The 15,352-nt window shown below is 41.9% G+C and overlaps 1 protein-coding gene across 1 annotated transcript in view; it reads left to right on the forward strand.

Annotated features, from left to right (window-relative positions):
• Positions 1–14,742, forward strand: part of LOC140359919 (histamine N-methyltransferase-like) — a 15,033-nt gene extending 291 nt beyond the window's left edge. The window contains exons 1-6 of the mRNA XM_072445172.1: positions 1–314; positions 1,863–1,915; positions 4,425–4,532; positions 4,603–4,730; positions 13,539–13,632; positions 14,070–14,742. The exon at positions 1–314 is cut by the window's left edge and continues 291 nt beyond it. Coding sequence (XP_072301273.1) covers positions 178–314; positions 1,863–1,915; positions 4,425–4,532; positions 4,603–4,730; positions 13,539–13,632; positions 14,070–14,422 — 873 coding nt within the window. The 5' untranslated portion in view covers positions 1–177 and the 3' untranslated portion in view covers positions 14,423–14,742. The remainder of the gene's footprint in view (positions 315–1,862; positions 1,916–4,424; positions 4,533–4,602; positions 4,731–13,538; positions 13,633–14,069) is intronic.
• Positions 14,743–15,352: the final 610 nt, after the last annotated feature.

A 15,352-nucleotide genomic window follows, 5' to 3' on the forward strand; every position in this document is an offset into this window, starting at 1 on the left:
CTTCTGGAGCCACACACACACTTCTGGAGCCACACACACACTTCTGGAGCCACACACACACTTCTGGAGCCACACACACACTTCTGGAGCCACACACACACACTTCTGGAGCCACACACACACTTCTGGAGCCACACACACACTTCTGGAGCCACACACACACTTCTGGAGTCAGTCATGGCCGCGGATAAGAAAGTGGAGACGTGCTACAAGGACTGCTGCGCGCAGAGCTTTAACTTCTACCTGGAGAACTCCGGCGAGCACGAGGCCATCCTGCAGTGCGTGCACAGCGTCCTGCCCGGGGAGTTCAAGAGGTAAACACAAATACGTAAATACAAATACGTAAACACACTGCACGTAAACACTGCACGTAAACACAAACACATGGGGAAACGCATCAAGAGACAGGCAAAGACATGAAGCAAATCTTGACGTCTTCTTCTTTGGTGTTTCATGGCGGTTGGTATCCAAGTGTTACATTAAGATAAGATATAAGATATATAATATGATGTTATGTTATGCCTTTATTACTGCCAGACTTTATTCTTTAGACTTTATTCCATAATGACTTTCTTCACACGGAAACGGAGCGCGTGCTCAGACAAAGCCTGCGTTGCCTCCGGTTTTTCAGGATCTATTCTTCATTGTGTGAGTCATGCTTTAGTTGTTTGGTTGGGCATTTGGGACTCGTTTGAAAGGCAAATGACTTAAGGAGTGCTGCGTGCGTCTGTTACCATGGATACGTGGCTGATACAGACTCAGAAGTGCTCTGCAGGTTGTGGATGTCGCTGATTATTTGTCGTTCTGACTTGGCTATAATAGACTTTAGGGTTTGTTGACAATATCTGCAGTTCCAACAAGCTTTGAGTGACCTATTTTTGTGGACAATAAAGCTTATCTTATCTTATCTTATTTTTGCGACTTTTGTTGTTGTTGGAAGTAGTAAAAATGTAGCTCATTTTACGATTGTACCCATTCTTAATCTAATCTAATCTTATACATAATTAATACTCAGGCTGGACTGAACAGGATTCATGTCACACGCAACACAACACTTGAACTAAGTGTCGGACGACTCATTGAACTAAAATGCAGTTAAGATAAATGTATTCTGAAATTTGCTTTTAAAAAAAGTTGAAGGTTAAGTTAAGGTTTATAATTTCACTTCCTGTTTGCAAATGATGACATCACACAATGACTCAGCAAACACTGGGCAAAATCTGTCACACCCACTTTAAGTAGTAATAGACAGAGCTACTTTTAATATTTGACCAGGTTTATATTCACTTAATTGATTTAAACAAAGCAGTACTTTGACCACCTCTGCATCGCCCATGTAAAAGCACTTTGAAAGGATTTTAAGTATAATAAAGTTGGACTAGTGCCTCAAACAGATTTATACTTCTTAAATATTTCACACATGCAAGTATTTCCAAAGAATAAAACACAAAAAGTTAAAGCATAAGAACAATAATAATACAATAGCTGTTTTCAGGCTACATAACATTGTATTAACTACAGTATTGTGGATTATTGTTGATGATTTAGGACTTTGCCCTAACTGATAAATCACTATTATGAGCATGTATATTTAAAATTATAATCCATTGGTGTAAAATGAAATATAAGTAAGAATATTAGGGTAAAAAGGCTAAATAAGCAGAACTTCGCTGCCCTATAATTATGTGCCTTTATAAAAAAAAAAACTATTTTATATTCAAGCTTAAGGTTATTCATGTTTCTGAGCGTTTTGATATTGGTCAATATTAGAGTCGATGTGTTTTGACGGTTATCCATTGTGTATTTTGAGATGTAAAGTTGCGCACTGCCGCTTTAACACAACTCTTGCTGTGTATTTGCAGGATTGGAGCAGGTAAAAGCAGCCTGGACGTGCTCGGTGTGGGCAGTGGTGGAGGTGTGTGAAACCAGAAGTGTGGATTCATGCTTCATGCACACAACCAGTGACATGTAATCCTACTGACAAAGACACTTTACTGGGAGGGGCTGGCAACACATAGCAACAGCACACAACAACACCACATGGCAACAACACACAACAACACACAACAGCACCACATGGCAACAACACACAACAACACACAACAGCACCACATGGCAACAACACACAACAACACACAACAGCACCACATGGCAACAACACACAACAGCACCACATGGCAACAACACACAACAGCACCACATGGCAACAACACACAACACACAACAGCACCACATGGCAACAACACACAACAACACACAACAGCACCACATGGCAACAACACACAACAACACCACATGGCAACAACACACAACAGCACCACATGACAACAACACACAACAACACACAACAGCACCACATGGCAACAACACACAACAGCACACAACAACACCACACAACAACACACAACAGCACCACATGGCAACAACACACAACAACACACAACAGCACCACATGGCAACAACACACAACACACAACAGCACCACATGGCAACAACACACAACAACACACAACAGCACCACATGGCAACAACACACAACAACACCACATGGCAACAACACACAACAGCACCACATGACAACAACACACAACAACACACAACAGCACCACATGGCAACAACACACAACAGCACACAACAACACCACACAACAACACACAACAGCACCACATGGCAACAACACACAACAACACACAACAGCACCACATGGCAACAACACACAACAACACCACATGTCAACAACACACAACAGCACACAACAACACCACATGGCAACAACGCACAACAACAACACACCACAACAACACACCACAACAACGCAGAACAACACACAACAACAACGCACAACACACCACAACAACGCAGAACAACACACGACAACAACACACGACAACAACGCACAACAACGCACAACACACAACAACAATGTACAAAAACAACAACACACGACAACAACGCACAACACTCGACAACAACACACGACAACAACGCACAACAGCACACGACAACAACACACGACAACAACACACAACACACGACAACAACGCACAACAACGCATAACACACAACAACAATGTACAAAAACAACAACGCACGACAACACACGACAACAACACACGACAACAACGCACAACACACGACAACAACGCACAACACACAACAACAATGTACAAAAACAACAACGCACGACAACACACGACAACAACACACGACACCAATGCACAACACACGACAACAACGCACAACAACGCACAACACACGACAACAATGTACAAAAACAACAACACACGACAACAACACACGACAACAATGCACAAAAACAACAACACACAACAACTCACAACACACAACAACAACACACAACAACACACGACAACAATGCACAAAAACAACAACACACGACAACAACACACAACAAACGACAACAACAACGCACAACAATGTACAAAAACAACAACACATGACAACAACGCACAATAACACACGACAACAATACACAAAACAACAACGCACAACACACAACAACAACGATGCACAAAAACAACAACACACAACAACACAACGACAACAACATCACACAACAACACAACGACGGCAACAACAACAACATCACACAACAACAACACACAACAATAACAACAACACACAACACACGGCAACAACATCACAAAACAACACAACGACAACAACAACATCACACAATAACAACAACAACACCACACAACAACAATAACAACAACACACAACACACGGCAACAACATCACACAACAACACAACGACAACAACAACAACATCACACAACAACACCACACAGCAACAATAACAACAACACACAACACACGGCAACAACACACAAAAACAACAACACACAACAACAATGCACAAGAACAACAACACGCAACAATGACAACAACATCACACAACGACAACAACTTCACACAACAACAACAACACCACACAACATTAACAACATACAATACACAACAACAACAACAACATCACACAACAACACAACGACGACAACAACAACATCACACAACAACAACACCACATAACAATAACAACAACACACAACACACGGCAACAACACACAACAACAACAACAACAACAACGCACAACACACAACAACATCACACAACAACAACAACACCACATAACAATAACAACAACACACAACACACGGCAACAACACACAACAACAATGCACAAAAACAACACCACGCAACAACGACAACAACAACATCACATAACAACAACACCACCACACAACAATAACAACATACAATACACAACAACAACACACGGCAACAACATACAGCAAACAATGACACACAACAGCAGCAGCAGCACCACCACCACACAACAACAACAACAACAACAACACCACACAAACCTAAAACAGTTGCATTTGTGTGTGTTTGCAGGTCAGGTGGATGTCCAGATGTTGGCCTTGCTCCAGTCCACATTCCCTGGTGTTCCAGTGACTGCAGATGTAGTGGAGGGCAGCACGAAGCTCTCAAACAACTTCAAAGGTAATGTACATCATAAAACTGTAGATAATATAAGAAATGTGTGTCTGAAACGCCTGGGCCTTGTCTACAGCACTGGTCGATAAGACCGCTGACCTTAAGAACGTCCAGTTCCAGTGGCACATCATGCCGAGTGAGGACTATGTGACACAAGCTAAAGCAAAGGACGTGAAGAAGTTTGACTTCATCCACATGATCCAGGTAAAACAATAATAATAATAATAATAATAAATATAGCCGCAAGCGGCAATGATCGGCCCTCGCCACGCCGCCGCCACACCGCCGCCACGCCGCAAGAGGAGGGGGCGCTAACGCGCCCCAATTGTCCTTTTATTACGCCTACTGCTGAATCTGTGACGCTGTCACATCTTCTCCCCTTTGTTTTACCATCAAAAAGCTATTTTATTTTGAATTCTTGGCAAAATGTGCGGCTTTGCCGCACAGACACCGTGACTCTTAGAATAAAAATGTGGATAACTTTTGATGGTCCTGAAGATGAGTCTCACCAAATTTCAGGTTAATAGGGCTGACGCCCTAAGAGGAGTTTGTGAAAGTCTAAAGTGTAAACATGTTCTGGCGATTTCCCCATTGGAATAACATGAAAGGTTTCGGTCATCGTTACGGCAACGCCATAACAATTATGACATGGGTCTCATTGACTTTTTTGATGGGGATGCTAAAATTGAGTTGTGTGTCAAATTTCATATAATTTCGCAAAACTAAACATTTAACCTCCATATAAAATCTGTAGGGGGCGCTGTGGCGCCAAATGAATTTATTTCACTTCAAGTAGGTTTAGGGCAAAGAGTTTAACAACTGATTCTAATTTGACGCAATTCGGACTTTATCTGCGCAAACGGCAGAAATTTTAAATATGGGAGATTTCTGAAATTCTAGCTACAGTTTGCGGATTCGCCGCACAGAGACCGTGAGAGGTATCAATGTAATTTGGATAACTTTTGATGTCCCACTCCTCAGTAGCATTTTCACCAAATTTCAGCTTTTTAGGGCCAACGCCCTGGGAGGAGTTCGTAAAAGTACGACGTTTGGAAAAACTCCGAAGTCATGTTTAGCCATTTTTGAAGCAATATGGCCGACATTTGGTTGGGCGGACGGCGTTGCCGTAATAATATTTTTTACTTCTCTTGTCACCATCTACCTCTGCGCCAAATTTCATGATTCTACGATCAGATTTTTTTTGGGTCATTTCCCATCTCTCAATGCATTTTTGGTACATTTGGGGGCGCTGACGCGCCAATTTTTTTTATTTTAGAAAAGGGAAATAGCCAGAATGTAGAGAGGCACGATTTTTAGAGGTGTGAACATTTTTGTGACTTTTCGTCAATGTTCACTGGGTGAAAAATAGGGGGGTTGGTCCCGAGAAGAAGAAGAAGAAGAATAATTAAAGCCGCAAGCGGCATCCAACGGCCCTCGCGGGCCGCCGGCCTTCCGACTCTGCGCTTTCGACTTGATAAAGATGGCGCCCTTATTGTGTGTTGAATTAAAAAAGAACTTGACAGACGGCGACACATTGAACATGGCCAATCCAGTGCAAATGAACACAAGTGTCAGTCAAATGTGCTGCTCCGCCGCACAGAGACCGTAGCACTTGGAATAAAAATATGGATAACTTTTGATGCCGCGCTTGTGTAGATCATATTCCCAAAGTAAAGCTTGATCGAGCTATTGCCCACGGAGGAGTTTGTTAAAGTGTGAAGCATAAATGTGAACATTTCAAAGATTTGGCGTTTTCCCATTTGTGACAGTATATTTGCAGCTCCACAGCACAGAGACCGTAGCACTTAAAATCAAAATATGACTAACTTTTGATGCCCCGCTTGTGTAGATGATTTTCCCCAAATATGAGTTTGATCGGACAATCGCCCTAGGAGGAGTTTGTTAAAGTGTGAAGCGTAAAAATGTGGTGATTTGAGCGATTCTGCAATTTTCCCATAAGGATAACATGGGATGTTTCTGTCATCGCTACGGTTACGCCGTACAAAATATGACTTTGGCTCTCATACTTTTATGATCAGGATGGCAAATTAGAATTTTGTTCAAAATATCTTGTCATTTGGAAAAACTCTATTGTTTATAGGCCACTCTGAAGGCCAAATAGTCAGAATTCAGGGAAACGTTTGCGGCTCCGTCGCACAGAGACCGTAAAAGTTATCCTTAAAATTTGGATAACTTTAGATGCTCCACTTGTCTAGAGGACGTACACCGATTTAGAAGTTGGTGGGCAAAACGCACTAGGAGGAGTTTGTTAAAGTGTAAAACATAAAAATGTGGTAATTTGAGAGATTTTGCGGTTTTCCCATAGGGATAACATGGGAGGTTTCTGTCATCGCTACGACTACGCCGTAAAAATTAAGGCATTTGTCTCATTGGCTTTTTTGATCGGGATGGCCAAATAGAATTTTGGGTAAAGTTTAGAACATTTTGGTAAAACTAATTTTTGACCTTCAATGTTAATTTAAAGGTCATTCTGTAGGGGGCGCTATCACTGCCATTTCAATTTTGTCAGCCTTAACTGGTCCAAACTAGAAAGTTTAACACCTGATTCAAATTTGGTCCTAATCGGACTGGTTTTGATCAAATGGGAGCAATTTTTAGATCTGCAATATTCCAAAATAAGTTGTCCAACTTTGCGGCTGCGCCGCACACAGACCGTAAAAGGTATCTCAAAAAATTGGATAACTTTAGATGCCCCACTTGTCCAGAGGATGTACGCCGATTTTGAAGTCGGTGGGCAAAACGCCCTAGGAGGAGTTCGTCAAAGTTTGACGTGAACAAAATGGCTAACACAGCGTGTTTTAATTTTCAAAGGAAGATGGCGGCCATAGGGTAAGTCTGGGGGCGTGGCCACAATAATATTTTTTTTTTGTCCTCACGAGAGGAATGCGTGTTCCGAATTTCGTAGCTTTACGCCAAAGTTGACCTCGGGGCGTCTCCCATAGGCGCAATGTATTTTGACTTTTGTCTGTGGCGCTGTCGCGCCATTTTTTAACGAAAAAAAAAATGGCCCAGAAAAAATAAAATTTTTCGCCGATTCTGAATTTTGGGCAAAGTTTGGTGAGTTTTTGAGCATGTTCAGGGGGTCAAATTAGAGCTCAAAGGGCTGAAGAAGAACAATAAAAAAAATAAAAATTAAAGCCGCAAGCGGCATCCAACGGCCCTCGCGGGCCGCCGGCCTTCCGACTCTGCGCTTTCGACTTGATAAAGATGGCGTCCTTATTGTGTGTTGAATTAAAAAAGAACTTGACAGACGGCGACACATTGGACATGGCCAATCCAGTGCAAATCAACACAAGTGTCAGTCAAATTTGCTGCGCCGCCGCACAGAGACCGTACCACTTAAAATCAAAATATGGATAACTTTTGATGCCCCGCTTGTGTAGATGATTTTCCCCAAATATGAGTTTGATCTGACAATCGCCCTAGGAGGAGTTTGTTAAAGTGTGAAGCGTAAAAATGTGGTGATTTGAGCGATTTTCCCGTAAGGATAACATGGGATATTTCTGTCATGGCTACGGTTACGCTGTACAAAATATGACTTTGTCTCTCATACTTTTATGATCAGGATGGCAAATTAGAATTTTGTGCAAAATATCATGTCATTTGGAAAAACTCTATTGTTTATAGGCCACTCTGAAGGCCAAATAGTCAGAATTCTGGGAAACGTTTGAGGCTCCGTCGCACAGAGACCTTAAAAGCTATCCTTAAAATTTGGATAACTTTAGATGCCCCACTTGTCTAGAGGACGTACACCGATTTTGAGGTCGGTGGGCAAAACGCACTAGGAGGAGTTCGTCAAAGTTTGAAACAGAAAAATGTGGATATTCGAGAGATTTAGCGGTTTTCCCATAGGGATAACATGGGAGATTTATGTCATCGCTACGACTACGCCGTAAAAATTAAGGCATTTGTCTGATTGGCTTTTTTGATCGGGACGCCAAAATAGAATTTTGGGTAAAGTTTAGAAAATTTTGGTAAAACAAATTTTTGACCTTCAATGTTAATTTAAAGGTCACTCTGTAGGGGGCGCTATCGCGGCCATTTCAATTTTGTCAGCCTAAACTGGTCCAAACTAGAAAGTTTAACAACTGATTCAAATTTGGTCCTAATCGGACTGGTTTTGATCAAATGGGAGCAATTTTTAGATCTGCAATATTCCAAAATAAGTTGTCCAACTTTGCGGCTGCGCCGCACACAGACCGTAAAAGGTATCTCAAAAAATTGGATAACTTTAGATGCCCCACTTGTCCAGAGGACGTACGCCGATTTTGAAGTTGGTGGGCAAAACGCCCTAGGAGGAGTTCGTCAAAGTTTGACGTAAACAAAATGGCTAACACAGCGTGTTTTCATTTTCAAAGGAAGATGGCGGCCATAGGGTAAGTCTGGGGGCGTGGCCACAATGATTTTTTTTGTTTGTCCTCACGAGAGGAATGCGTGTCCCGAATTTCGTAGCTTTACGTCAAAGTTGACCTCGGGGCGTCTCCCATAGGCGCAATGTATTTTGACTTTTGTCGGTGGCGCTGTCGCGCCATTTTTTAACGGAAAAAAAAAATGGCCCAGAAAAAATTAAATTTTTCGCCGATTCTGAATTTTGGGCAAAGTTTGGTGAGTTTTTGAGCATGTTCAGGGGGTCAAATTAGAGCTCAAAGCGATGAAGAACAAGAAAAATTAAAGCCGCAAGCGGCATCCAACGGCCCTCGCGGGCCGCCGGCCTTCCGACTCTGCGCTTTTGACTTGATAAAGATGGCGCCCTTATTGTGTCTTGAATAAAAAAAGAACTTGACAGACGGCGACACATTGGACATGGCCAATCCAGTGCAAATGAACACAAGTGTCAGTCAAATTTGCTGCGCCGCCGCACAGAGACCGTAGCACTTGGAATAAAAATATGGATACCTTTTGATGCCCCGCTTGTGTAGATGATTTTTCCCAAAGTAAAGCTTGATCGAGCTATTGCCCACGGAGGAGTTCGTAAAAGTGTGAAGCGTAAAAATGTGGTGATTTTAGAGATTTCGCTGTTTTCCCATTTCTGACATATATTTGCGGGTCCGCCACACAGAGACCGTAGCACTTAGAATCAAAATATGGGTAAGTTTTGATGCCCCGCTTGTGTAGATGATATTCTCCAAATATGAACTTGATCGGACAATCGCCCTAGGAGGAGTTCATTAAAGTGTGAAGCGTAAAAATGTGGTGATTTGAGCGATTCTACGATTTTCCCATAACGATAACATGGGATGTTTCTGTCAACGCTACGGTTACGCCGTACAAAATATGACTTTGGCTCTCATACTTTTATGATCAGGATGGCAAATTAGAATTTTGTTCAAAATATCATGTCATTTGGAAAAACTCTATTGTTTATAGGCCACTCTGAAGGCCAAATAGTCAGAATTCTGGGAAACGTTTGCGGCTCCGTCGCACAAAGACCGTAAAAGTTATCCTTAAAATTTGGATAACTTTAGATACACCACTTGTCTAGAGGACGTACACCGATTTTGAGGTTGGTGGGCAAAACGCACTAGGAGGACTTCGTTAAAGTGTAAAACATAAAAATGTGGTAATTTGAGAGATTTTGTGGTTTTCCCATAGGGATAACATGGGAGGTTTCTGTCATCGCTACGACTACGGCGTAAAAATTTAGGCATTTTTGTGATTGGCTTTTGTGATCGGGACGGCAAAATAGAATTTTGGGTAAAGTTTAGACAATTTTGGTAAAACTAATTTTTGACCTTCAATGTTAATTTAAAGGTCACTCTGTAGGGGGCGCTATCACTGCCATTTCAATTTTGTCAGCCTAAACTGGTCCAAACTAGAAAGTTTAACAACTGATTCAAATTTGGTCCTAATCGGACTGGTTTTGATCAAATGGGAGCAATTTTTAGACCTGCAATATTCCAAAATAAGTTGTCCAACTTTGCGGCTGCGCCGCACACAGACCGTAAAAGGTATCTCAAAAAATTGAATAACTTTAGATGCCCCACTTGTCCAGAGGACGTACGCCGATTTTGAAGTCGGTGGGCAAAACGCCCTAGGAGGAGTTCGTCAAAGTTTGACGTAAACAAAATGGCTAACTCAGCTTGTTTTCATTTTCAAAGGAAGATGGCGGCCATAGGGTAAGTTTGGGGGCGTGGCCACAATGTTTTTTTTTGTTTATCCTCACGAGAGGAATGCGTGTCCCGAATTTCGTAGCTTTACGCCAAAGTTGACCTCGGGGCGTCTCCCATAGGCGCAATGTATTTTGACTTTTGTCGGTGGCGCTGTCGCGCCATTTTTTAACGAAAAAAAAAATGGCCCAGAAAAAATAAAATTTTTCACCGATTCTGAATTTTGGGCAAAGTTTGGTGAGTTTTTGAGCATGTTCAGGGGGTCAAATTAGAGATCAAAGCGCTGAAGAAGAACAAGAAAAATAATAATAATAATAAATATAGCCGCAAGCGGCAATGATCGGCCCTCGCCACGCCGCCGCCACGCCGCCGCCACGCCGCAAGAGGAGCCCCAATTGTCCTTTTATTACGCCTACTGCTGAATCTGTGACGCTGTCACATCTTCTCCCCTTTGTTTTACCATCAAAAAGCTATTTTATTTTGAATTCTTGGCAAAATGTGCGGCTTTGCCGCACAGACACCGTGACTCTTTGAATGAAAATGTGGATAACTTTTGATGGTCTTGAAGATGAGTCTCACCAAATTTCAGGTTAATAGGGCTGACGCCCTGGGAGGAGTTTGTGAAAGTCTAAAGTGTAAACATGAAAGGTTTCGGTCATCGTTACGGCAACGCCATAACAATTATGACATGAGTCATTGACTTTTTTGATGGGGATGCTAAAATTGAGTTGTGTGTCAAATTTCATATAATTTCGCAAAACTAAACATTTAACCTCCGTATAAAATCTGTAGGGGGCGCTGTGGCGCCAAATGAATTTATTTCACTTCAAGTAGGTTTAGGGCAAAGAGTTTAACAACTGATTCTAATTTGACGCAATTCGGACTTTATCTGCGCAAACGGCAGAAATTTTAAATATGGGAGATTTCTGAAATTCTAGCTACAGTTTGCGGCTTCGCCGCTCAGAGACCGTGAGAGGTATCAATGTAATTTGGATAACTTTTGATGTCCCACTCCTCAGTAGCATTTTCACCAAATTTCAGCTTTTTAGGGCCAACGCCCTGGGAGGAGTTCGTAAAAGTACGACGTTTGGAAAAACTCCGAAGTCATGTTTAGCCATTTTTGAAGCAATATGGCCGACATTTGGTTGGGCGGACGGCATTGCCGTAATAATATTTTTTACTTCTCTTGTCACCATCTACCTCTGCGCCAAATTTCATGATTCTACGATCAGATTTTTTTTGGGTCATTTCCCATCTCTCAATGCATTTTTGGTACATTTGGTGGCGTTGACGCGCCAATTTTTTTTATTTTAGAAAAGGGAAATAGCCAGAATGTAGAGAGGCACGATTTTTAGAGGTGTGCAAATTTTTGTGACTTTTCGTCAATGTTCACTGGGTGAAAAATAGGGGGGTTGGTCCCGAGAAGAAGAAGAAAGAAAGAAAGAAAGAAAGAATAATATTCCGATGCGAAAACAATGTTTCCCATTTTTCAAATATCATAAACTATACATTTTCGGAAAGCGCTCGCGCTTTCCTACCTCATGGTGTGGGTCCCTGGTCACTGACGGGTACTTTCGATAATTTTGAGTGGGCTCCGCCCACTTTGTGTTTTTGGCCAATTTGTGAATGGGCTACGCCCATTCACAAATTGTTGACTATTTCTGTCATAGCAGGAGTAAGTATGCATGATCCATGCCTTCGGCATGGGCTAGTTCACTGTACTTGCCAGGGGTGACGGGGGACCAAACATGCGGGCTGCGCCCGCATGTTTGGTAAGACAGTTGCAACGCTGCCTTCGGCAGCGTTGCGGGAGCAATAGGCCCTCCGCCCTGCTGGGGCTCGGGCCTAATAATAATAATATTTTTAGCAAAAACAATATAGCCGTTTCCACTATAACAACAAATTATACATCGTTTGAAAGCTCTAAGCCTTCCCGATGCCGCCATGGGGTGGAATCATCATTACGAGCGCTTACGCGCTCGTCACTCCCTATTCCGTCGGGATGCCCCGCCCACTCCCCATAGACTTCCATTGATTGATTGATTGACAGTTGCGGGAGCAATAGGCCCTCCGCCCTGCTGGGGCTCGGGCCTAATAATATTCCGATGCGAAAACAATGTTTCCCATTTTTCAAATATCATAAACTATACATTTTCGGAAAGCGCTCGCGCTTTCCTACCTCATGGTGTGGGTCCCTGGTCACTGACGGGTACTTTCGTTAATTTTGAGTGGGCTCCGCCCACTTTGTGTTTTTGGCCCTCTATACAGTAATAATGTTCAATTTTTGCATTACATGCTTATATGCACGGAACATGCAAGAGATGGGGAACGTATTCGTGAGCTACTTAGGGCAAATGAGTGCTTTATATGGGGATGTTTAGTGCGCACTTTTGCACGGGCTTCGCCCGTTTACAACGGTAATGTTCCATTTTCCTACTATTAATTAGTATGCACGGGGCGTGCGTGAGTGAAGGAGTGCGTTAGTGAGTGTTTGGAAGTGGGCGAGCGCTTCGCGCTCGATTTCGTGCGCACTACGTGCGCACTTTCGCAGCCGTGCTTCGCACGGCCTTACGAGATTAATAGGCCTCTCGCCAGCTTGTGGCGCTCGGGCCTAATAATAACCCTGCTCATTTCTGGGTTTGTTTAAAAATGTGTTTGAACTTTTGCACTTTGGATTTGAAATGGCGCGGCCTAAACAAAGGTTCCATGTCAGTGCATTAATGCTCTGCTGATGTTTGTATCCACAGGGGAAAATCTAATACAAATAGCCAATAATGTGGCTGCTATTATTGGAGCACATGTTACAAACGTCCATGTCCCTGAGTGAACTCCCACAAACCACTAAACATGAACTTGACCTTATCATGATTTATTTGCTTTATAGATGATCTATTACGTGGATAACTTGGCAGAGACGATTCAGTTCTACCACGGGCTTCTGAAGGAGAATGGACGACTCATGATCATTAATGAAATAGGTTAGTAATTAAGACTGAAGGGAGTCGCAGGATATTCATATTTATATTAATTTTCATGTATTTTTTTCGTAATTTATACTGAAACTAGTATTGAAACTATATACTCATTTGAGCAAGTATCGATACTGAACAAAATCCCATAAACAGGACAAAATGTGACTTTTCCTGAGCAGTTTTACAATGAGCATTGACCACACCTTGACCTAAAAAAGAGCAATTTAATCATCATTTTGGCATCGAAATTTGGTATAAAGCATTGTGTATATTCCTCAGTATGGAAATCAAGTTTGAAACGTTAGTATTGTGACAACACGACTCCAGAGTGCTATCACTAAACGTTCATTCTGAGGCCATTCCGTTTCCTCTCACTTTTCATGTTCGATGTATTCAAGAATGTTTGTCCAAATGTAATGTCTGTATTGCTTTGTCTTGTGTAGCTGACGGAGGCTGGGACACTTTGTGGAAAACCCATGAGAAGGAGCTGTGCACTCGCACCATCGCCGAGTACCGCTCGTCTAAAGAGATCAAGGCCTGTCTCGACAAACTGGGCCTGAAATACGACGAGCACCCCGTTCCCAACGCCTTTGACATCTCCCAGTGCTTCGACCCCAAGAGTAAACTGGGCTGTGAAATGATCAACTTCATAACAGCCAGAGACGACTTCTATGAGTCGTTTACCCCAGAAATAAGGGCAAACATCTTGGACGTGCTCAAAAACAAGTGCAGCACTCAGAAAGATGGAAAGATCATGTTCAACAGCACCCTGAGCTGCCTTCTGGTCCATGCATAGCTGCACTCAGAGGGTACAAAAAGGAGCTTTATTGCAAACATTTAGAGCTTTTTTATGTTTTCCTTGCAAACAGCATTAGCTCGTTGGGTTTTTCTAGTCAATAATTTTCTTACAATCAGAGAATGCGCTCAAATATGCATATGGGGTTTAATAATATCACTGTCTACAATAGTTGCCTGCTTTAGTGACTCCAGAGGAAAATATGACATATTAACCTTGTGTGTAAAACTGACCGATTTGTACTGTTTGGTCTTGATCTGGTTTTGCTTTCATGTACGTGATTTGTCATGTTTTAATGAAACTAAATCTGACACATCTGATGGATCTTTGCCTTTTTTACATCATGAACATTTATATCTCCTGTATTGTATATTATGGGTTAATGGTAGAACTAAAATAATCCCTCATTCCAGGGCTTCATTTGGGAAACTCATTCCCCTTTCTCTTGATTTTCGAGGGTAACTCCAACTGTTTTTTCCTGTTCCCTCAACTCGTCACGACACATTGTACTTATTTTTTATTTAATCAACGCCTCCCCAAATATCATTAGAATGTTATTTATTTTAAGTCAAATTATTTTATATAAATGTATAATTATTCTTTTGCAAACGCACTTTACCAATCTAGGTAAAAGTGTCATTTTGAGAAATGTATGCCTTTTATTTCAAGTTACAAGACGTTTTACTGCTTTAGTTTCACCGCTAGATGTCGCCAGAGCCACGTGATTGCCACAGGACAGATCTCTTTGTCTTGTTTAGGGCATTTACTTTTCTCTTAAAATTACACCACTCAACGTTGTATTGTAAGCCTACATTTCCAGAACCACAATAATCAGGGAGGAGTATTATGAATGATCTCTTTGCACAAAATCACATTATGCTTCACCACAATATGCTTCATCACAATATGCTTGATCACAATATGCTTCAT

Source organism: Eucyclogobius newberryi, unplaced genomic scaffold (genome assembly GCF_026437365.1).
Source record: "Eucyclogobius newberryi isolate DKJ021-1_F unplaced genomic scaffold, fEucNew1.0.hap1 SCAF_14, whole genome shotgun sequence".
NCBI classification, from domain to species: domain Eukaryota; kingdom Metazoa; phylum Chordata; class Actinopteri; order Gobiiformes; family Gobiidae; genus Eucyclogobius; species Eucyclogobius newberryi.